The following is a 23706-nucleotide window of genomic DNA, read 5'->3' as shown; positions in this document are numbered from 1 at the left end:
CTCCACTCCCTCCCTGTCAACTTACCCTCCCTCCTCCCTTGCCTCGCTCCGTATGTAGTTGTATAACTTATCACCCTGATCCCTTCCCCGCTCCGATAATTGGTGTGTCTCGGCAGCAGATGCTAGCACGCTTTATTTAGCTGCTCAGTATTAGCTATTCCAATTAGTCATCTAATACCAATAAGAAAAAGAAACTGTTAGCCTCCATGTATTAAGTGCCATGGGAGAAGGGAATTGTGTGTTTGTTTTTGCCTGTGCAACAACTGTGGCCACTGTTCGTGCCTCAAACACTCACACACACACACACACACACACACACGCAGTGCTACACTCGACCGGGTACCAGGGTACATGTGGGTTTTAACAGATGGTGAAACACTTTCCCTCGAGTATCGACATTACTCTCTCTCTTTCTCTAATTAACTAGGTTTCAGTAACAAACCTTTGGGCTTTGTCGTCGCCATGGTTACCCAAACACTGAAACACGACTGTCTGCATTTGTATGTGTGTGTACGTGTAACTGCTGGCAAGTGTATGTGTGTACATATGTCAGTGTTCACAGCCCTGTGTGTATGTGTGTTTGTGCACCTTCCTGTGATGTTGTGCTTGTATGTTTCTATGTATGTGAGTGAGTATGTGTGTATGTGTGTTTGTGTGTGTGTGTCCATGTCTCTTCAACTGCGTGATTGTGCATACACATGAGTGTTTTTGTTGCTTTGATGTCTTTGTTTCCCCACAGGGCTCACAGGCTAGTTTTGTCTCAAGCACCTACACAGAGAACAGCGGTATTACATGGGATCATTGATAATGTATCACAGGTCTATTGCACCTTTATATAATATCATTTAAATAATTATATAATCCCATGAATAAAGATTACAAGTGAGATGAATTTAAAATGGAGAGATACAATAAAAATGTATTCTGCTTGTAACAGGGAAGGTAAAAACTGAGCTTGAATTTGAACTTGGCATACCTTTTCTCTGAAAGGCAAAATAGGATGAGAGTAAAATGTGGGATTATAGCTTTTGAATTGCCTGAGCAGCCAGTGATTATGAACTCAATCAAAAATGTCTTCCTAACACCTACTATAGCCAATTATAATGTAATACTACAGGAAGGGTAAGCAGTCAACCCTACATTAGTGTTTGATACATTTTTAGAGGGTGCAGTGAAGTACAAACAGAGAGGAGTATGCCTGAAGCGACCTAGGAGGTACCATGAACATGTCTAAAGGCAAAAGTGTTTACACCTGTTCTCTTGGACACACTTGAAGGCGGGCAAAATGTCTGCCATCATAGCCTCCTCCTGGTAAAACACTGCCTCTCTGATCTCTCCAAGAACTCTGTGTCTTTTCTGTGTCTATGTGAAGGAATTAAACAAATGGAAATAATGGTGTACATCTTCAGACAGTCTCTTCTCAAAGGTTTCGTGGTGTCGCGCTCAACTGTACACACACAAAGTTATAGAAGTAGTTGTGTGAAGAATGAAAAAGAGAACTTGAGACAAAAGTTCAACCCTTGCCTCAGTTTCTCATCTCCACACATCAAGAGATGTTTGGATGCGCCTCCAGCTCTGCTAATCCTAGCATCAGTAAAACATAGTGGATTGGGGTATCAGACGTCATCAGAGGACCCAACAAGCACTTTGTTTGCATTATGTGCATACAGAAGCATCCCCCATGAGCATTTCCATGGTGTTGCCTGTTATCAATGCTGATATTTATTTCAATGGATAAATACATTTACATTTACATTTTGTGATTTAGCACATGCTTTTATCGAAAGTGACTTACGAGCGAGGCAAGACAATAAAGCATCAGAGAACAGTGACTCAAAAGAGCCGCAGTACGAATTCTCAAGTAGCTGACCAGGTACAAGCGCAATGAGAGAGAGTGCCAAACAGAAGGTTTAATTTATTTATTTTTTAATTAAAGTAAGAAACGACTGGAGGTAGTCAAGTGCCTAAGAAACGAGAAAGTAGTGCAACAATCAACGAATTGCTAAAAAGTTAAAGGGGCTCAAGTGTTGAGGTGTTCAGAGTTTTCAGGCATTTCTTGCAAGTTTGCAAGAACAACATACCCTGCAATTCTGAGGCCTTTTTTTTTCTTCTGCTCTAGGAGGTATATTTTTCTTATTTCTGAAGGTAGCTGTCCAAACACGCAGCAGGCAGTGTCACCTTATACTGAGACATTTTCAGCAATGAATGTGATTGCAGAAAAACAAAACCAGCAAACTAAAACTTCATTTACAGCCAGATCTTAGTGTCAGATGGTAAGAGAGGGACTTCTTCATGCACACCATTTCGCACCAGCCGTTCATCAGTTTCCATCATGGAGGGCGCAGAGATACAGATTTCTACACTGATGGCAGCATTAGTAATTCAGAAGGCAATGTAGCCATAAAACATGTTGTGTTTTGAGTAAGAGGAGACACTTCTATTTTCTTGACTGGAGGAATCTCACTATCACCGTCAGTGTGTTCTCTGGGTTTTATTGCAGTGACATTCTGGGAAATGTTGGACATCAACTGAAATAGATGTAGACAAGGCAGGTGGTGGGGAAAGCGGGTGACAAAATAAATTTCAATACTGCATCACAAGATAAGTCCTGAAATGCATTAAACATCATAAACTGATACATAACAGTAAAAGCATCTGGAGGCATATTTTTCATTTAAAGTGCACTGATGGAAAAACCTTAGTGGTGTTTTTTTTTTTATTACTATATATCCACCTGGTCCAGGTGGTTAAATTGTGACAACCTTTCAGTCACCCCTCTGAGCGTCAGGCAACTGCTGCCCCCATTATGTTATAGAAACCAAAAAATACACTATGTTAGCAGTGAAATTTAAAGGTGTTAAATGAAAACTCTTTTTTTTTTCCCTCTGATGACTTTGGGTGTCCATGTGACCCGACATGTCGACTACTCCCAGTATGTATCTGGAACTGGCTGCACTAGCCTAGTTATAAATGTTTAATAAGTGGGGATTTACTCATCACTAGATTCAAATGGGTTGCACCAGTTATAATGTAGAGAGTAGCTGTTACTGAATATTTACACCCAGTAAGTGTAAGTGTTGCTTAGCTGACTCAACCACTGGACAGAACTAACGTTAGCGTGCAAATAAATGAGCCGTTTAGATTGAATGAAGTAAAATTGGTAATATGGAATATGGTCAACATGTCTGACGTGACACTTGATCAAAATACTGTTTAACAATGATGTAAACTGGAAAGATTTTGACTAACAGTGTTTTTGCTGATAACATGACCAGATTGGTTAGGTTAGTATAATCTGAAATACTACTAACTCTGAAACATATTTACAAAGGACTGGCAGTTACATTTAAAGCATTGTTTGGCTTCTTAGACATGTTGTCATGTCAAGCTTGTCTTAAAACAATACTCACATGTCCATATGTACATTAAAACAATTTTTGGCTGTTCCTCTTGTCCATAGTGGCTGTAAAGAGATCCCATCCTTATGCTGTTCCAGTGTAAGATCAACAGTTCATTTTCTGCAAAAATGCATCTCAAAGTTTAATTGTGTTATTGTGAGGCGTCAGCAGTCGTATATAGTCAATTTAAGTAAATATCACTCATAAGATTCACTCATTTTGTTACTGTGCCTCCTCTGCCGCTCTAGAAGGAAACACTGTTCAGGAAAACTCTAAAATGACCTTAACTGTGGAAGAAACCCACTTGATTTGAACAACTCAGACTGCTGAACCTTGATATTAACTAACCTTTGGAACGCATTTTTCATAAAATGAGAACCGTGGATTTTGTTCCCCATTTCTTATATTGGAGTCATGCTACAGTAGGAAGGGATCACTTCACAGCCAGCATTGAGAGGAGGATCAATTACAGCGGCCAGTAACTCTTTCAGTGTACATATGGACATGTCAGTATTGTATTAAAATAAGAGTTGAACTGAAGGAGGACTTCAAACACAAACCTAATGATGGATTTATGAATAGCTGGTGCAACCCAATCCTGGTGTCTCAGACGGGCTCACCAGTTCACTCCACCAACCAACCACACTGTGATAACTGTGGTTTCGGTCCAGTGCTCCATGCTGGAGTCACATCATCTCTCCTTCGGGCAGATTTGTCTTTTACTTTAAAAAGCAAGTCTTTCACTATTCTGCAGTTCAAATGTACCTCATACGGCCTAGAGCGTGTTAGTCAACATGGACGAGTATTAACAAGAATGTGTGGTACCACGCTTATGTACAGCCTGCAGCCAATCAGCAGAGGATGAATGGAAGACTTAATGGAGACATTTCATTTGTATGAGCTTTTACATTAGACTGAGCTGTATTTCAGCTCATCATATGAGCGCTACAAGCTCTAAAACAACCTTTGCACAGGAAAGTCTCACACCACTGTCACATTAAATAACTTCCCTTCTTTTAATTCACGCTGTAGTGTATAGAGCTCTTTTTCCAAGTGAGAATGGACATTCACTCTGGGAGATGTTAGTGAGGCAGTTGTTCACATATACTGAGAGGTAAACTGTGTTTAAAGGCAGAAGTTAAGTGGGATTTACAATTAATGAGGCAGTGGAGGATGGTGAAAACGATGAATAGAGGAGGTTTCTTAAGAGAGAAAGACAGCAGTGGGATTTAGTCTCTCTACTTCCCTCTCTAATACCAACTTGTCTGATACACTGTGTGAGTGTGTGCCCAATTGGCACAATGCCCACTGGCAAAGAGTAACTAAAATGAAGGGCGTCCCTTGTGTGTTATGACTTAACTTTGTAACTGTCCCTCGCAGAGAGATTATGTTCTTATCTGATTTTCCCAACATGGTCACAGCAACCAAAATGTAATCCATGAGCAGAGAAAGAATTGGAGAACATTATTTTTATGAGTTTGTGGTCAGGTTTGAATTTTCTAAAGGCACTGCAGATGTCCCCGGGGTAGCACTGCTGACTCCACATGTTTATGGATTCGCGGGTGAGAAAAACACTTGGATTATCGCCTATGTCAGAAGCAGATGCAGCCAGTCTTATCACCCTGCCAGCAATTTACACTCTTTAAACATGTGTAGTGTCTTCATATTCAAATAGTGAAGGTAATGATTTGGGACACACTGGCCAGCAAGGCTACTAGCTGGAAAAAGATCTCATTATGGTATATTGTTGTTTTATTTAAGATACAATCACCTCCTGCTTATCCAGCTAAAAAAGCCTCAGTATGATTGACTTGTTTCATAACTGTAAGACAAATTGAAGCATAGTGTTTGCCTATTTCTTCTCACAGAGTTGTTTATTTTCCTTTGTACTGCGGCCTCAGCATGAGTTTACTCATTAGCTTTGCAGGCAGTGAAACTACTTGTTCATATTGTGCGGTGCTTCTCAGCCCTCATTGACGGGACACAGAGCCTGCTGGTTCTCATTCTATCCATATAATCAGGGGCTGAGTTACACCTGCAATGCCAGGTGAATGCAATTAACTCGCTGGTTGGCAAAACCAGCAGTATCATGAGCCCTGAGGACTTGGACTGAGAGCTACTCTTGTTGAGAAATGCTGGCACCAATGACAAATTATGCTCTGAAGGACAAATGCATAGACTTTTATTTTACCCAAGAAAATAAATGTAAACAAAACAATACCAAAAGTTATTTTAGCACATTTAACCCATTAGATTTAAAACCCCATTAAATCTGAGGAGATCAAAGCACACACACACACACATACACACACACACACACACACACACAAACATAGTGAGAAGGAAGAAATGCCCTGAACTCAGCTGTTAGTAAGTACAATGTTGGGGCATCATAATGTTCTTTTTGACAGTGTGGTGAAAGGTTAAGGCCATGCAGAGCCCGATTTCTGTCCACAGAAGAAAAATATATGGTTCTACAAAGATATGATGTAGAGAGACATCTTAAAGGGGACATATCATGGTTTTTATGATTTTCTGTTATTTCTATACTGTTATGATGTCTGATGCCTATGTTTAACATTGTCAAAGGTCCAAAACTTGAGGTGAACATATGTCAGAATCCTCCCTGCAAGTTAAAAGCCCAGGCTTCAGTCTAATCTGGACGCTTCGTTTGCAATAATGTTACCTCTGCTTCCTCCTTGTTATGACATCAGATTGTTCATGCATACGGCCATCCGTTCCGTAGCCTTTGTTGTTAAGGTTGCTCCATGTGTTGTTCACGTTGTCCACTCACATATTGTGAATCGGATTTGGGCTCAAACATGTACAGATGTATTTGAGAAGTTTCCATTTGAAGTAAAGAATGAGAAAAATAAGCTAAATCCTGCTATTACTGATTGTTTACGTAGCCTGTGGGCTCATCAGAAGGGGGGCCTCAAAGAGACAGGAACTGAAACGGCCTGTTTCAGACAGAGGCTGAACTGAGGAGCTGCATAAAGAGCCAGTATATAATAGCTTAATAAGGAGATTTTTTGAACTGTAAATCATGCAAAGATACTCCAGCAGAGCCCCAGAATATAAATATAGACTTGGAAATGTGCACTATGTGACCCCTTTAAAATGTCAACCAACAGTACAAAACCCAAAGATATTAAATTCTCAATACTGAAGAAGATTTGTGAAGCAAATCTTCACATCTGAGTTGCTGGAGCCTGGGAATATTTTCCATTTTTGCTTGATTAGACAACTTTAAACTTTAACTGATTATTCAAATTGTGGCCATTGATTTGATTAATGGACTTTTGTTTTCAGCTCTGTTGTAGTTGTGATGTTTCCAGGCATGTTTTTTCATAGTTCTTTCTTCTTTCTTGTCTCTCTTTCAGCCAACAACTCTTTACTTGGAGGAGGTGGAGGTAAGTCACAACCTGTCTGATCCATTGGTTGTCTGTGATCGTCTGCCTGCCAAGATACTTGTAGGCCTCGGCTGTTATTAATAGTACAGCTTTGTGGTGCAAATAATGCTCTCTGGACACAAAATAATTTAAAATGTCGGTCTTCTTTTAATCAGATGATGCAGTGCAATATACTAGCTGAGGAGTGTGTGTTTTATGTCCTGTGTGTGGTGCGTCTGTCTGTGTTTTTCTTTGTATTTGGTAGCAGGTAGTGCTTTGTTGTGGCAGGTGTTCAAGGTGCGTTTGCATGCAGTGCAGTGTGTGTCTGTCTGCCTGTGTGTCTGTTTTTTTGTGCGTGTGCGTGCAGGTGTGAAGTCGATAGCTGATAATTTATGGGTGTGGAGTGCTGTGGATATAAACAGTCATTTTTCAGCGTATTGTTGACTCAGTGCTTTGCTGCATGCGCGTGATGTTGGACGTCCATGGTTAATCGATACTTGTAATAAATCTGTACTACTAATGCGGCTGCCGCATTAACTAAAACATGTACACACACTCCACTCTGTGCGTGTGTGTGTTTGTTAATGCTTGCAAATTTGGGCGCTGGTGCGTTTGCCTGTGGCTTTTTCTTCATTTGGGCAAACAGCTTTAGCCTTTCAGACCATCTCAGTTGCACTGCCATTTTTAACCTTCCAATTTGTATGTGTGTTTTTTTGCTTTCCAGTCTCCATGGTGACATATCTAGTGGCACACCTATGTTCTTATGCACTGTATGTGTGCATGTGCATTTGTACGGCATATCCATTCATAGCAGTGCATTTGTACAGCATATCCAATCATAGCAGTGCATTTGCCTGCTTCGAAAAGTGCATTAGCTCTCCTGAAGTGCTCTGTTGAAGCCATAAGTCCTCATATACGCACACGTAAACACACCACCCTTACTGATATATACCAGCTGAGCCTCAAACCATAAAAATGAACCGCACGCTCTTGTGTCCCGTGGCTTCACACACATATGCACATACATGCAGCCCAGCACCTCGAGATCCACAGCGTTGTTTGATGTTGTCCTGAAGTCTCAAGTCTCTGATGGCTCTACAGAGACAGATGGTTTCTAGAGGGGCCATGAGTGTGTGTGTGTGTGTGTATGCATCAGTCCGTATGTGTGTATGAATGTTCATGTTTTTCACTCTGGTTTAGGTATTTCAACATTTAAATGGTTTTAAATTTAACCACAACATCTGTTTTAATTTTAAAAAATTCCCCCGACTGGCTTGAGGAGACCACATATCATCCACAATCTGCATCTGTCTTTTTATCTGCTTCTGTGTCACCCACTGCCAATTTCTCTCTTGCTCAGTTGATTTCTCTCTTCCCTTCCTTATTGTATTTATTTCTCTCTCTCTCTGTCTCTCTTTCCAGCTCTGTCCTTGGGGGTTTGCTAAGGCAGATAGAGCCTACAGTAGGTGTTAATTAGAGAGCGAGGTAAGCGTAGAGATAGAGGGAAGAATGGAACAAACAAGAGAGATGGGAGGGAGATGATGGTTAGAGCGAGAAGACAAGAAAGACGAGCAATGAAGGTCCAATAGTGTTTGGGAGGCAGTCACCGGGGATTGACAGATGCATGAGCAGAGCTGAATGGGGGAAAAAACACAAAACTCATTTGGTATACATCTCCATTCGCTGAGATCACAGTCTGCACTGAGTAACCAAGCATTCATTCATTCAGCTTTAGTGAGTTGTTCTTTTTTTCATCAGAGGTGAGGCAACAAAAGGTCTTTACAGTGCTTTACTACTCAGTCTCAAGGGTACCTGGGTAAATGTCATTCAGTTAGATCAAACGCACACCTGCCGACATTGTTTTTGCACTTCAATCTAGAGGAGTGCTGAGCTCAGGCAGCGCATCACCAACAAACTCAAGGGCAGGAAATTAACCTTTTTTATGTCCACTGCCTGCAGTTGCTCATTTATTTCAGAGCTTATCTGCTATTTCAACGTTTCACTGGTTTGATTGATTTTCCAAATAGAAAAAGAAAGCCCAGATGATGATGAGTTACCATGATGTATGTATACATATATATATATATATATATATATATATATATATATATATAATATATATAAATTATGTGTGTTTGTATTGAATGAATGCCATTAAAATTACTAGAGACAGGACTGACACTTTTGAAGTTTGTATTTGGTTCTTCTTCTAGGTCACCATATGTCAGTATGTACCTTTGGGAAGTGTGCTGCATTGAAGTGTTTTTCCACAGGTTTGTGGTCTGCACAGAAATGCCATCAACCCTCAGTAAAACATAAGCAGTCTATAGGGATGAGAGGCTGAACATATATACCACATTTCCACATTACCACAGTAAATACAGACGTGGCAGAAAATATTGGTATCCTTCCACCTTTTTTCTAAAAAACGAAATTTTCTCTGTATTAAGTCGATACTGACAGAAGTATATGGTATCCATCATTCTTTATTTCACATTGAATACAACTGAAACTTTGCTTCTGATTTACAACTTTTCATATTATTTAAGACAATAAAACAAATTAAAATGGCATGGCCAAAAATATTGGTACCTTTAACTTAATATTTTGTTGCACAGTCTTTGGAGGCAATAACTGCAATCAAGCGCTTTCTGTAACTCTGAATAAGGTTTCTACACTTCTCCACTGGTAGTTTGACCCACTCTTCTTGAGCAAACTGCTCCAGTTCTCTCATTTTTGATGGGTGCCGTCTCCCAACTGCAAGTTTCAGCTCTTTCCACAGATGTTCAATTCAGATCAAGATTCATAGCAGGCCACTTCAGAATGGTGTTTTCTTCTCAACCACTCTTGGGTGCTTTTTGATGTATGTTTAGGGTGATTATCCTGCTGGAAGACCCATGACCTGCGACTAAGACACAGCTTTCTGACACTGGGCTGTATGTTTCACTCCAAAATGCCTTGATAGTCCTCTGATTTCATTGAGCTCTGCACAGATTCAGAGGCAGCACAACAGCCGTAAAACATCATGGTAGGTGTGGTGCTCTTTTCTTTGAAGGCTTCATTTTTTCTTCCGTAAATATAGGGTTAGTGTGATTTACCAAAAAGCTCTAATTTTGTTTCATCTTCCAAAGCACATTCTCCCAGAAGGACTGTGACTTGTCAACATGCATTTTGGCAAAGTCCAGTTTGGCTTTTTTGTATCCCTCTTAGAAGTGGGGTCTTCCTGGGTCTTCTACGGATGGTGCAACTTGAAACTTTATAACCTTGAACTTGAAGATCAGCTTTGATCTGTATTGAAGTTTTCCTTGGTTCTTTCTTGACCCTTCAAGCAATCTTTCTGTTCAATCTTGGGCCAATTTTCCTCTTGCGACCACGTCCAGAGATGTTGGCTACAGTTCCTTAAACTTCTTAATAATATTGGCAGCAGTGGTCACAGGAACATTAAGCTCTTTGGAGATGGTCTTGTAACCTTTACGTTGACCATGCTTGGCCTATTACCTTTTTTCTAATGTCTTCAGACCGCTCTCTAGTTTTCCTTCTGTTTTCCATGTTCAATGTGATGTACACAGTGGCACAAAACAGCAGTAATTTTCTCCCTTTAAACTGGCTTCATGAGTGATTATAAGATTGAAAACACCTGTGATATGAATTAAAACACAATAGTCTGCTCAGCGTTGTTTCCAGCCACAGCAGGCAGCTGTTTTAGCACAGAAACTCGAAAAACTCACCGTACGCTACATGTCCAGCAACATAGAACAGACAGATGAAGATGTAGCTAGCTGGTGGACGTAGTGTCTAGTGACTTTAGTGTTTAGCAGCTAAAGAACCAGACATTTCCCTTAGGATTAGCTAGTAAGAGAGTGAGTATCGGACTAAGGTTCATCAAACATGAATCCAAATGAATGTTAAAAGGTTAATCCATGTGTGCTAAGCACCATATGAACTTAAAAGGTGATAATATAATATGTCAGTGTTTGCTGCTTGTTTTCGCTGCACTAAACTGGCCGAACATTGTACGTTTTAAGTAAACAGACATTCTTTCCACTTTGTCGTCCAGTTGAGTTATAAAAAACAGATCAGTTTAACGTCATACTGTAATCATTCACATGAGCTAGCCTGCCTCACACATACACACCTATTGTACTTGCGTTTGAATGGATTTTAGCCTCTTATGTAAACATGTTATGAAGGGATGGGAAGATTCACTGATTCGCATCGGTGCACCAGCATAAATGTTCATGATGCAATTGCCCTGATTAAAACAATGTGCACTGGATACAATTTGTGATGAACTCACGATGCATCATTTATGACATCTTTGCATTGGTTAATTCTGATTTATTTACATATAATTATTAGTAGAGGCCCCGTGCCTTTATTATTTAGAAATTTGACCAATAATTTGTGACCAACAATTTGATATTTAGATTGATTCCTCCTCTCTAAACTGTTTCTCAAGCATGCTACAGCTGTGGTGCGCTGCCAAAACGTTCCGTGTGGAATTCACGCTCTTCACACTTAACTGTTGTTATTAAACTATTTTGACAGTAATTGTTTGGGTCACGGAGAATATGCATGTAAACTGGAGACAGAGAACACTGTACTACAAAGGACTTCTATGAAAAAGCCTGTTTATGAACAGTCCAAGTGTTTTTTTTTTTTTAGAGGTCAGAGAGAAAAAGCATAAATGAGATACTTACTGAGTTGCAGTACTAGAGAAACAAATATGTAAAGTAAAAATGGCACTTTTTTAGTTCATTTATGATTTGCTGTATCCTTAATAAATAAAATCAAACTCTCTGTATCATATTGAATTGCATAATATCTTTTTTTTTTTTACATTGTGTCAAATCACATTGTGTTGAATCAAATTGTGTCAAATCACACTGCATTGCAATAGAGGTGAATCAGATTGTGCCACATTGGTAGTTGCTTCATAAGTATCTGTAAAGTAATCGGATCATTTGCATTGCATTGAGATGCATATTGCATTGGCCTCAGTGATGGAGATGCACATCCCTAATGTCAAGGCTACCTATAAAAGGATAGGTTGAGATTTTTGTCTTTGTATCTTATCTTCTGTTTTAATCCAATACTCACATGTCGTGCTTGTATGCACACTGATGTACACTGAAAGAGTTATTGGTTGCTGTAATCGATACTGGCTGTGAAGAAATCCCCTCCTACAATGTCCATACTATAAATGAGGGAGACATAATCGACAGTCCTTGTTCTGTGCTTCTAATGTTTAGCCAAATCAAATGAGTGTCTTCCAAAGTTACAGTCTCTTTAGTACAAAATTGTCTCTTTCTGTTTTCTTCAGACAGTGTTTCCATGCTGAGCTTTGGTGGAGTGATACTTCCTGGTGTGGATTTTGTCTTATATGGTATTGTTGCGCAACAAATGGATTCCCTCACATCCAGTGTGGATAGGAGTATGGCCGGATAAAGCCAGACCCTGGGGCATAAATGAACTTCTTATCCCCATCAACCCTCTGTTCCACCCACTTTATGTGTGTTGCATTCTTGATATTTGGGCAGATAGGACTTTCTTCAGGACCATCTTCCTGTGTTTATTCTTGCTCCTGTCCCAGACACATCTGACTAATGAGAGAAGAGAACATTCTCACGGCTTTTAAGGATGCATTTAAGTTTGCTTGGATTTTTCTCTGTGAAAAGAGCCCAAACCAAGGGGAGAACGCACAAAGTTCACCAACTCATCCACTGATTTAGACCAGAGCAAACCAGCTATAGGTTTGAAAATGCCCTGAGGCTGGAGCTTTCAGGGGCCCTTGGCAGGTACGCGCTTTGCCTGGTTTTCTCTTAATCTTCTCTTCGGCAAGAGCAATGATTACAGCAATGAATATCTCTTGACACATACATATACCATGTACAGTATATTCTGTTAAGATAGATTATATTTAAAAGATGAACATATCCTTTAAGCACTGTCACAGAAACACATCTGAATTCATACTCGCAGCAAAAGGAATCAGCTATTCAAACCCTCCACTATGATGTGCTGCACTTGTATAATAACAACTTACTGATCAAACAGACACACATCACACACTCAGGCAGCTGGTATCAGAGAGCCTGCTCTTGGTCTGTAGGGACAGAGTGCACAGGATGTGAACCAGCCATGAAGACACTAGTTCCTGCCTGTGATTGGTTTAGGTGTTTCAGGACAGCCAGACCCAGCACAATAGATGAGCACGATTCCAATTAAAATTTCATCCACTTACATTTTTTAATTTGGCGAGGGGAAGAAAAGGACAAAATTCCCTCTCTCTGGTTTTCTTGCAGAGCTAAAAAGCCAGTCTGAGTTTGTGTGTTCTGACATCTATAATCAATCCTCTAGACCGGGGAAGGGGTTTGATGCCCAGCGCTGGAAGTCTCTCGGCTCGGGTCCCTCGTTGTCTGCAGCCCTCTCCGCTTTCTTTTTTGTCTGGATGTGGAGAGAAATGCAGGCGGAGGATAGGCTTGTCTGCTTGCCTTTCGGAACAAATGAACAAGAGAGCATGTATTGTGAATGAAGGGAGAGAGCAGAAGATTGGTTTTGGGGCGTGGAGATGAGATGAGAGGCAAAGAGCACTTAGTGTACCTTCCACATACAGACTGTGCTGTCGGTGTCTCTGCTGCATACATAAATTCGCCTGTTAGCAACAGCCATGTTCGTGTGTGTGTGTGTGTGTGTGTGTGTGTGTGTGTGTGTGTGTGTGTGTGTGTGTGTGTGGTGGATAAGTTCATACTAGTAGCATTTAACAGGTTGCTGCATGCTTGTGTGTGCGTGTTTTAAGTTTGTGTGTATACAAGTGCCTATATACAACTGCATGTGAGGCAGTGTGGATGTGCGTGCATGCATCCACCACCAGACCCATCCTAAATGTTGCCTTGGCAACAAGCTGACTGAAGTAAATGAGTGTCCTGGCTCTGCTGAGGGATTGTGGGAAAGCAATATGCCAGCGTTCCGCCCCATTAGTTTGACGGACAGTCTGTTTGGCCTATAAGAGGTCAGCTGGCAAGGGCAGCCATATTAGTATTCCATAGGAGAGACCTCGGGATTGGTTTTACTCTAATGTCAATCTACCTGTGTGTGCGTGTGTGTGTTTGTAAGGGTGGGTGTTGGGCATTTGTCCTGGTGTATAACATCGCAGGCAGGTGTGTGTGTGTCTGTGTGTTTGTGTGCCCTACTGGGGGTTGCAGGCTCCTCGCCAGGTAAGCATATCGCCAATTATCACTTCCCAGTCCTACTACTTCTCTGGCTCCCTCCCTCCCTCTCTCCCCCAGAGTCAGTCAATACAGAGCCTGTGAGAGAGACGCGATAACACCTAAACTGGTCTGCCGCCTGCTTAGCTGGCCGGTCACTGGTCTAAAGAAGCCAAAACACTCATTTCTACCCCCTCCCTGCATCCATCCATCCATTGCATCCTTTTATCCTTTCTCTCTTTAAAATACCCGCTTAACATTCATCTCTTCCCTTTTTGTTTTTAGCCTCCCTCGTTCTCTTCACCTGCACTTGATCCCTTTCCATCCGAACCCATTTCTCTTTGTCCAACTGTGCGCTTCAATTCCCCATCTCCTCTCTGTCTGTGTGTGTCTCTCCATCTTTCCATTCTGTTTTTTTTTTTATATCTCCGTCCCATCTCTCATTCCCCAGAGGACCAAGCTTCAGTAGCAAAAAACGTTGTGTGATGTGATATTTTGTATGGTAATGAAGGCTAAATAATGAATGCTGTTTTTTAATATGGAAATAAGTTTGACACTTCCTAAAAGATTTTTTTTTGGTGTCTAGTAATATAAATTAAATTCATGACTAATTCATTATAATCTGTTGATGTCTGTTGGTGGCATTAGGTGTAGCCAATTATGGCTGATTGTTGAGTAGTTCAGTTACCCAATTTGCATGCGACGGAGTCAGTGGAGTATGGACAACATGTATCCTTTGACACTGTGGTGATGCTAATTTGGTTAGGGCTTCCCTTATCTCCACTGTCTAAATGAAGGATATATCAATACCCGATACATGGTACAGTACATTCAGCCAATATGAATTTGACTTTATTATCTCCAAAGGGAAATTGATTTGCAACGAGGGCACAGAAAAAGAAGCATACACATTAAAAAACTAATTAAAAATACAAGTGAAAAGCACATCAGAGACACTGTCCACACATGACAAACACCTATTCTGGTGGAACATCACAGAAATGAGACAATGGCAGTGTCCGAAATCACTCTCTTGTTCACTCATTCACTACTCCCAATACAATGAACATTCAATGGTTTTCTCTGTAGTGAGAAAATTAGTGAGTAAATTAAGACTTTGGACATTTTTTTAGGATACTGTATGGTGGCTAAATTTATACACTCAGAGTATGGGGACTCAAATACTGTAAAGTAAATAAAGTGCACTATGTGATAGCAGTGAGTGATTTTGGACACAGCTTAAGAGTCTACAGTTTTTAACATTTGCTAACTACTCAACACAAAGTGCAGCTAAGGCTGCATTAAGCCTGAAAACAGCCCTTCATAAAAACAACACAAGAGGCTGCAGGGGTGGGGGCATGTTGTTTCAGGTACCAATGAAATACAATCCAGGAAGTAGAGTTGGAGCTACAGATTAATGCATTTAACGGCTTATCAGACGCCAAAACACTGCACAGGTTTGTAATACTCACTGAGAGGATTTTACAACTCTGGAAAGTTATCACGGCAACAACTATTTTATCTTTTGTTGCAACGATTGTGAGATAAACAGGCGAATATGGCATTCATGTTACAAAGTACACACATTGCCTGATTATTTTGTATTATATACTGAAGCAAAAGTTCAGCCTGGTTCAACTTTTTTGTCGGACAACTGCTACAGCCTTTTGCCAAGCCTTCTGCGGGGGCACTGCCCCCATTCAAATAAATGAGAAGGCTGTTTTTCTTTCAATGTCGGTTTTAACGCTGCCTGAGGCTGTCGGCATTAGTCTTGCAGGTATTAAGTCATAAATCAAAGTATTGGACAAATTTAAATTTTGACTTGATGACAGTGCTCAAGGAGAAGTCACAGATACATCGTCTGGGAACCTTGAATGTCTGTACAAAGTTTTGTGCCAGTCCATCTAGCACTGTAAATGTTGACACATTTCATAAGATAAGTGAAAAATTTGACCTGCTGGTGGCGCTACAGGAGAAGACAGGGTATCACTGAAGTTGGTCGGATTCATCCTCTGGGAAATATGGATATCTGTGACGAATTTCATGGCAATCCATCCAATAATTGTCAATTAATTTCACTAAAAGCCGAAAATGTCAACCTGCTGGTGGTGCTAGAGGAAAAATCAGGGGATCACCAAAGTCTTTAGGATTTATTGTCTGGGAACCATGAATGTCTGTACAAAGACTGACATCATCCCTAAAGCCACACTGTTAGCATGACTAAAAACACCCATAAAGAGGCTAGAATAAGATATCTTTATCCACAATACAAAACTGTGGTACAGAGAGCCATGTAGAACATGTCAGAAATTCATGCAGAGCAACTCAACTATATTTGGTCTTTTTATGAGTTCCAAAAAGTTTAATATTTAATGAGGAAAATTTGATTTTAATTCAGTCATTTCACCCTTTGCAGTATGACCAGATTGTTCTGTGGAAGTAATTGCTAATATTGATGCTTTCAGTCTCCTGCTATCGTTGAACATTAATACACCTGCATATACAGTAGACGGGCACCGAAGAGGTACTGCTGGTAGAGCTTTACTTCAAAAGCATCTTTCATTTGCACTCCCTCCTGCTCATGAATTTCATATTTCTGACCGCATTGAAGTGCCAGAACAGTGTCTGAATCTACTCAGTAGCGTGTGGTGTTCATGCTGGGCCATTACACCGGCTCCCACTGAGTCAGAAGTTACCACAGTCTGAAAGAAAGCTAACACGGGCTGTCTTCAGTGAATGTAGTTGGAGGGACAGCTCTCTACATTAGAAAGGTGGCAGTAACAGAGACTGAATAGGTGTATGGATATTTATTAAACCTGCTCACCAGGTTGAGAGAGAGAGAGAGGAAGAGAGAGACAATATCAGAGGCTAGTTTATTCTGTCTCTTCTCTTCTCATCTCCATTTGGCGAGGAACTGACTAACTTAAACATGACAACATCAAAGTCTTCTTCGGCTGAATGCACAAAGCACAATTCGTATGAAAGGGAATGTGGCGCAGCTAAAAGGGCAGATGTGTTGGCCGCTTTTCTGAGTTGTTCACCAATCTGAAATTTGAAACAACATGAAGGGACACTGAAGTAATGTCTCAGTGTATCTCGATGAAGCGTTGGCACAGCGGCGACAAAAGCAGACATCATTTTGGTTAGATGGTTAGCCCAAAATTACTTACGCAAAGATTTTAGGTACACAGTTATAGTAGAGTGAGAAACATGAATCCCAACGGATGGATGCATCAAGCTGCACAAACAACATAAGCAGGTTTTTAAGGTTTATAGTAACATGCAGAGATGAGTGGTTAAATGTCACTGTCTTCCGAGCAGCTTTCCTACGCAAGGACATGTCTCAGCTAATCTTGGTGTTTAGCTGTATGTGCGCATGTACATATCTGCTGTTGTGTATCTGCAAGTTTCATTGTGTATGTTTTTCAGCTGCATTTGTAACCAATACATTACAATATGGTTGTATATGTGTGGGCCTCATTTAGCAGAGCAGCAGTCAGGTCAGAAAGCATTGCTGTAGCTCAAGGCTAATTCAGTCCACTCATAAAGACTAGGGGAAAAGGCATTTTGCACCATTATACAAACAAACACACCCACAAGCACACGCAGAGATTTATATATCTGTCAAACATGAGGCATGAAACAACAGAAAACATATTGTTGGTTTACGTTTCAGTTCAATTTCCATTTCTTTTTCGTTTGATTCTGTGTTTCTTGCCTGTTTCCTTATCTCCCTCCAGACTATTTTTACATCTGCTGCTCTCCCTTATTCCCCTCCCTCCCTCCTCTTTTCCATCTCTCCATCTTATCACACTTGTTCTCTATTTCAGAGCTGGGCTGCTTCAAAGTTGGTGCGTGCAGCGCGTGTGTCACCTCAAGGACTCTTCACACACACCACATGCACACAGATACACACATTAATACATCTGTGCACAGTTGCACATTTTGCTTTGACGAGGATATACACACACCAGCAACATTTCCCGCACACACAGACACACACACACACACACACACACACACACACACACACAGCGTGAGCACGGTATCTGAGCTTGTTTCTGTGCACCCTGAGGAGGTAGCCAATGTTCAGAGCTCTCCTTTCACACCCTCACACTTGCGCTTAGCTCACAGTGCGGCCCAGTTCATCGTGGCACAGCATGACACGGCACACTACAGCTCAGCACTGCATGCAATATGCCAACTTAACACAATAACGTTCAGATAACAGCAGACACCTGCCTGGAGCCACTCAGTTTGGCGAAACACACCGCTGTAACAGCTGGTCTGTGTACAGTCAGTCAGAGATAAGACCCACAGGCCAACACGCTGAGCTGTGACATATGGATGGGTGTTACAGAACTATTTTCACCAAGTGCTGACAAGTCTCACAGCGCTGTGACAAACGTATTCCTGACAGATGTGTTTTATTCTGGGTTAATTATTAATTGTTTACACCAGGCTCCTACATTATACACCAGTATTCTTTAAAAACAAAAGCAGAGTCTTGAATCAGGTGCAGTATCTGTCACAAATAATTGAGGTTAGGTTTAGGCAGTTAAAGTACTTTTGTTAAGGTTAGAAAATGATAAATTTTTCAGTGTTTAACCAAGAGGACAATCTTCCCCTAACTTTAACCAAGTGCTGTGAGTGCCTACACATAACCATAAAAAAGTTTATTGTATTGCAAGAGCTGATATTAAAGGGAAAACAAATTAAATACATGGTCAGTGAACAATTTTCAGACACGATCAGATACATTTTGTGACTTGGCATTATATTTAGTAGAAAATGTATTTGTTGTTTCAAATCCGAGGCATAGAAACATCATTTCTTGGAGACATGGCTGCATTCTGAGCAATAATATTTGAATATATATGGTCTTTAGCGTGTAACGGTTCTGTAACTTTGTCCCTGTAGCTGACCACCATACGCCCAGACCATGAGCCACAAATCACAGCAAATCTATCTGCCTATAACACTGCTTAACACAAAGTAGCACGTCTGTTTCTACACTGATTGGTTTACTAACCTGATGATTAGTTGAAATGTAAAAGAAAAGAGAGGGAAATCCCACATTAATAACTAAAAAAATCTTTTTATAGTAAATCTATGTTTTGCCTTCTTCTACACATTTACTGAAATGTTGATCCATAGAATTTAAAGTAAACAGATTGTATTTGAGTCAAAAAATGTGCGCCTTTCCCCTCCTTCCTGTGATATTTAGCTGTGAGCTAGCTTTGAGCTAGAGTAGGTGGGTGTTTTTCTTCAGTTCTTGGTCCAATTCTTTTTCGAGTTGTCATGATAAATTATAAACTTTCATACATTAGTTGTATGTATGTACATCACATACTGTATGTGAAAATATTATGTTTTGTGAAGAAGGAAAAACAAAGTATACTGGCCTTGTAGAACTGTTCATCACAGGTATTTTTATTTGTTTTTTATTGTTGCCTTAGCAATTGTAGGATTAAAAATTGTTTTCAAGCGTGATTTGATTAAATTTGAATTGCTGCTTTAAAGGGTCCATAATGCAGAGAATTGTGATAATAAATCTGTTGAGATTAAGATTGTTTAAATATTAACTTTGAGGAAATGAGTCTAACTGCAAGGGGTGCAAGGATTCTGACTGAAACAGTAATTGCCACAGCTGTAAAATTGCTTTTCCTGCATCATTGCCCTCCTGGAAATGAACACAGTCATGGTCTTTAGATGTGGTGTGGATCAAAGACAGATACACAGTTCTGAGTATTATGTAGATTTATGAAAATGTCATTAATAAAGACTAATTGACCAAAAAGTCAAAGTCAGCTGAGTCCTTAATAACACATTTAATCGAGTAATTAACTAAGGCAGTAGCCCTAAAATCCATTAAAAAGACTGACACACAGAGAGACAGATGCTCTGACTTATTAAAGTAAAAAAGGAGGATTTGAGGTGAAAAGTTAGACCTGCAGAAGACAGGAAATTCAACCGTTCACCACTAATGCCGACATTATCCAGGTCCTTGCAGCACTAAGCTTTGACACCTGCTACAGAGCGGTAAATGTGTCTGCTGGACTTCAAACAACATTCAGACTCCCTGTAAGTAGGGGATTCACATAAGTAGGCCAACTCTCTGAATCTCCTGTCCTCTCCTCTCCAGTGGACGGAGCGATCCACCGCGCTGCAGGTCCCTTGCTAAAAAAGGAGTGTGCCTCCCTCCACGGCTGTGAGACCGGAGAGGCAAAGATCACCTGCGGCTACGGCCTCCCAGCGAAGTGTGAGTACAAAGTGTGCGAGTGTTTGTGTATCTTTCAGCCGCTCGAGAGAAGCCGCTCATTGCAGTTGTACTGGACGGCCTCCAGGTGTGAATGTGTGGGAAAGTGTGACAGTGATGCAAAAAGAGCAAGCTGCACAGAGGAGTTTCCCCAAGATGAATAAAGGTCAAACAGCTTTATGAGTAAAAATTAGGGGTGCAACCGATCACAAAACTCACGGTTTGGATCGTGTCACGGTTTTCAGTCACAGATCAGATCATTTTTCTGATCAGCAAAACAAACAAAAAAAATATAAATACAAAAAATATATATATAAAGACAAATATACCTTTGCTCTCCATTATTCTGTAAAACACTTAAAGCAAGGAACTTTTGTTCATGTCCAATGTTTAAATAAAGTGTTTAAATATATAAAATATTCAATATTCAATTATTAAATTGACGTGCAATATGAGGCATGATACCTTCTTCCTTTAAACATGGTAGTGAACGACACAACAGCCTGTGTCATCATCATCAAAACTTGATGATGACTTACAAACATGAACACACGTCTTGTCCTGCAGCTCAGCTTGTTGAACAAACAAACATTCATCGGGGAAAAGTGCACCACTAACATCAGTTAGCAGCTAGATAGCTAATTAGCTACTCAGCTGCAGCACATTAAACAGCATGTTGACATAACTGAAAATGTCACTTTGGACCTGTTAGATGCTGGTTTGGTCGTTGCACTTCAAAATCCATGTTAACAGTGTCTGTCCATGACTTGTATTTACAGCAGTGTTTTTTTTACTTTGTCTACAATGAGACATTCAATTTGGCGATTAATCTGCGGTTCACATATGTGCTGAACCGTGGGGGGTGATCCGTTACAGATCATGGATCAACTACGTTCCGTTACACCATTAATAAAAAGATTTACTGATTAATGATAAAGTCCTGTTCAAATATGTACCAGGAACCATTTCTTCTTCACAGAAATCATGTAATGAACTTAATCTGACATCTGTCTTTTGGTATAAAGACTCAAACTCAACACCCAGCAGAAAATCATCTAGGTGTCCATATTGTAATAATGTCACTTACGCCTTCCATTTATAGCAAAGTAAATGGCTCTCAATTATTTAGCGGCACTCCATTGCAGCATGTATAATGCGACGAAACTGAAGATTCAACATGACAGAAAAGGGTTTTCTAGGTGTTTTTTCAGCTCAAAAAAAAAAAAATCTCCTCCAATATTCCTGACGTCCAAAGGACAACATGTGACTGTGGGGAGCATCAATGTCGACTTTAACAAGAAGAGTTCAGCAGCTGCAACCACATTTTGTTTTTCTGAAAGGTCAAAACTCATGACTAGGATTTTAATTTTGAGTCAATTATGTAACTCTGAAACAAAACAGAATTAAAAATGCAGTCTTTAGGTCATCACTCATGCAGTAACAGATATTTTTCTCCATTTTTAAAAGTCTTTACAGCAGACTAAAATACTGACTGACAATAGTGCTTTCACATTTTGAAATGTTTTGGTTTATTTACTGTAGAAGAACTGATGAGTTAGCTAACAGCATCTACAGAAACTTCTACTTTCAATAGTGAATTCAAGGAAAAAGTACTTTTCTATAAATAGATTTACTGTTTACTCCATACAATATAAAAAAAATAGTGAATTGAAAATGCCTGTCATGATTTCTTACATCCCCGGGTGTCTTTATTTTATCTGACCAACAATCCATTCAAAGTAAAGGTGTCAGTATGCTTCATCCGAAGTGCTCGTCAGATTGTCAAACAGCCGCTGAAACCCCCTCCTCTCACACCTCTCCACTTGGAAGGTGCATCTAACAAGTTTAGTAACTTTCCAAAAACAAGCGCACCCACTTCCTGCAGTGATTGGTGAAGTCTTCAGAGGTGAGCAAGTAGGCAGGATGTGAACTTCACTCTCAAGCTCTCTTTTTCATTCTTCTTCTACTTCCATCACGTTTCACATATTCAAAAGAGTGCAACACTGTGAATGCAGAGAAAGGAGAGACTGTCAAATATTTGCCACCATTATGTCCATATTTAAACAGGTATCGCATCTTGCTCATCTCTATGACAGCAGACTTTTCACACCGCCATCGAATGAGGCTGTTGGGAACATCTATAAACACCTCTGCCTTCAGACGAGGTTAGACGGCACGTCGTACAAAATAGTTTGAATAAATAACTGAAAAGAGTGTAAAATACAGGAAAGCAGCAGATTCTCTCATTTCAGAAGCAAGTGTTGATCAACTAATCAAACAATTGTTTCAGCTCTACTTGTGCTGCAATAATGATCACAGTTTTTCATCGTCAGCAAGATTATACTGAATTCTTCTTAACATGGATTATCCATCATAACACATAAGATTACTTGTTTTGTACTGTTTGTCACGTGTCACATGGTTCCAAGTGTTCCCATGCCACTACATGACACTCCCCCTTCATTTCGAATGTGATCCGTTGTCAGGAGCTAATCATGACATCGCCCGCCACTGTAACGGCACGCACACAGCATGACACTAATAGGCATCGCAATAATGCACAAGCCAAGCTTTGTACATTTAAAAAATGACCACCCAGGTGTGTGTGCGTGTGTGTGTGTGCGTGTGAGAGAGAGAGAGTGATTAAAGGAAGACTGAGCTTGTGTGATATCAGCTTCCACAGAGAGTTTAAATTCACAGTGGAAGGAGAAGGAGAAAAAAGGAGAGAGAAGCGATGATAAAGGCGAGCTCAAGGCAGAATGGAGAGCAGGAGTAGAAGAGATAGATAAGGAGGGAGTGGGAAAAAATACATAAAATGAGAATAAAACGAAGCAGCATGGAGGAGGGGACGGATGTGAGGGGAGCTGAAGACAGGAGGGAATTATGAGGAGATGAGTTCTTACATTGTCTGTTCTCCTTTGTTGGTTCACTTGTTTAACTTTGAGGATGCTAGCTGTAATGTGTGTGTGTGTGTGTGTGGGTGTGGGTGAGTGGATGCTGCTGCGTGTCGCTGTGTGTCCTTATGTGTGCGTATTTTTAGTAATTGCGTGCATGTGTATTTCTGTTTGCACCTACAGTATTGTGTACATGCATACTTGTCTCTGTGTAGCATTAAGTGCAGTATATCAGTGTGCACAGAGTGGGTTTGCCTGTCAGGTCCTATCACTGTCTTACCTATAACTATCTGTCAGCATGAGACCTGTGTGACTGACTATGTTTCTGACTGACTGACAGATTAACTGTGTGTGGGCGTGTATGCAAGCCTCTCTGCCTCGCACTTATGTGTGCGTGGCCGTTGCCCAGCATGAGGTATGGAGACTGGCACTCTCCTCCCAGACAAGATATTAAGTCCCAAGAATAATTCAACATGCGTCTGCTTCAATGCTTAAACACTCACAACAGGGCTTGATTACCTCTCAGCAGGAGGGAGAGGGAGGTGAGACAGCAAC

At 40.5% G+C, this 23706-nt stretch overlaps 1 protein-coding gene across 5 annotated transcripts in view; it reads left to right on the top strand.

Annotated features, from left to right (window-relative positions):
* The window catches only part of macrod1 (mono-ADP ribosylhydrolase 1), a 128126-nt gene that overhangs the window by 61879 nt on the left and 42541 nt on the right, over positions 1 to 23706 (top strand). For 3 of the 5 annotated variants that reach the window (XM_042418909.1, XM_042418908.1, XM_042418910.1), the window contains exons 4-5: positions 6782 to 6811; positions 20144 to 20260. In XM_042418909.1, the coding sequence (XP_042274843.1) occupies positions 6782 to 6811; positions 20144 to 20260 (147 nt within the window). The remainder of the gene's footprint in view (positions 1 to 6781; positions 6812 to 20143; positions 20261 to 23706) is intronic. The other 2 variants (XM_042418911.1, XM_042418912.1) reach the window with 2 other exon arrangements.

This window comes from Thunnus maccoyii, chromosome 8, assembly GCF_910596095.1.
Source record: "Thunnus maccoyii chromosome 8, fThuMac1.1, whole genome shotgun sequence".
Classification (NCBI taxonomy): domain Eukaryota; kingdom Metazoa; phylum Chordata; class Actinopteri; order Scombriformes; family Scombridae; genus Thunnus; species Thunnus maccoyii.
The sequence above is the reverse complement of the archived record's forward strand: the minus strand, read 5'-3'. Positions and strand labels throughout refer to the sequence as shown.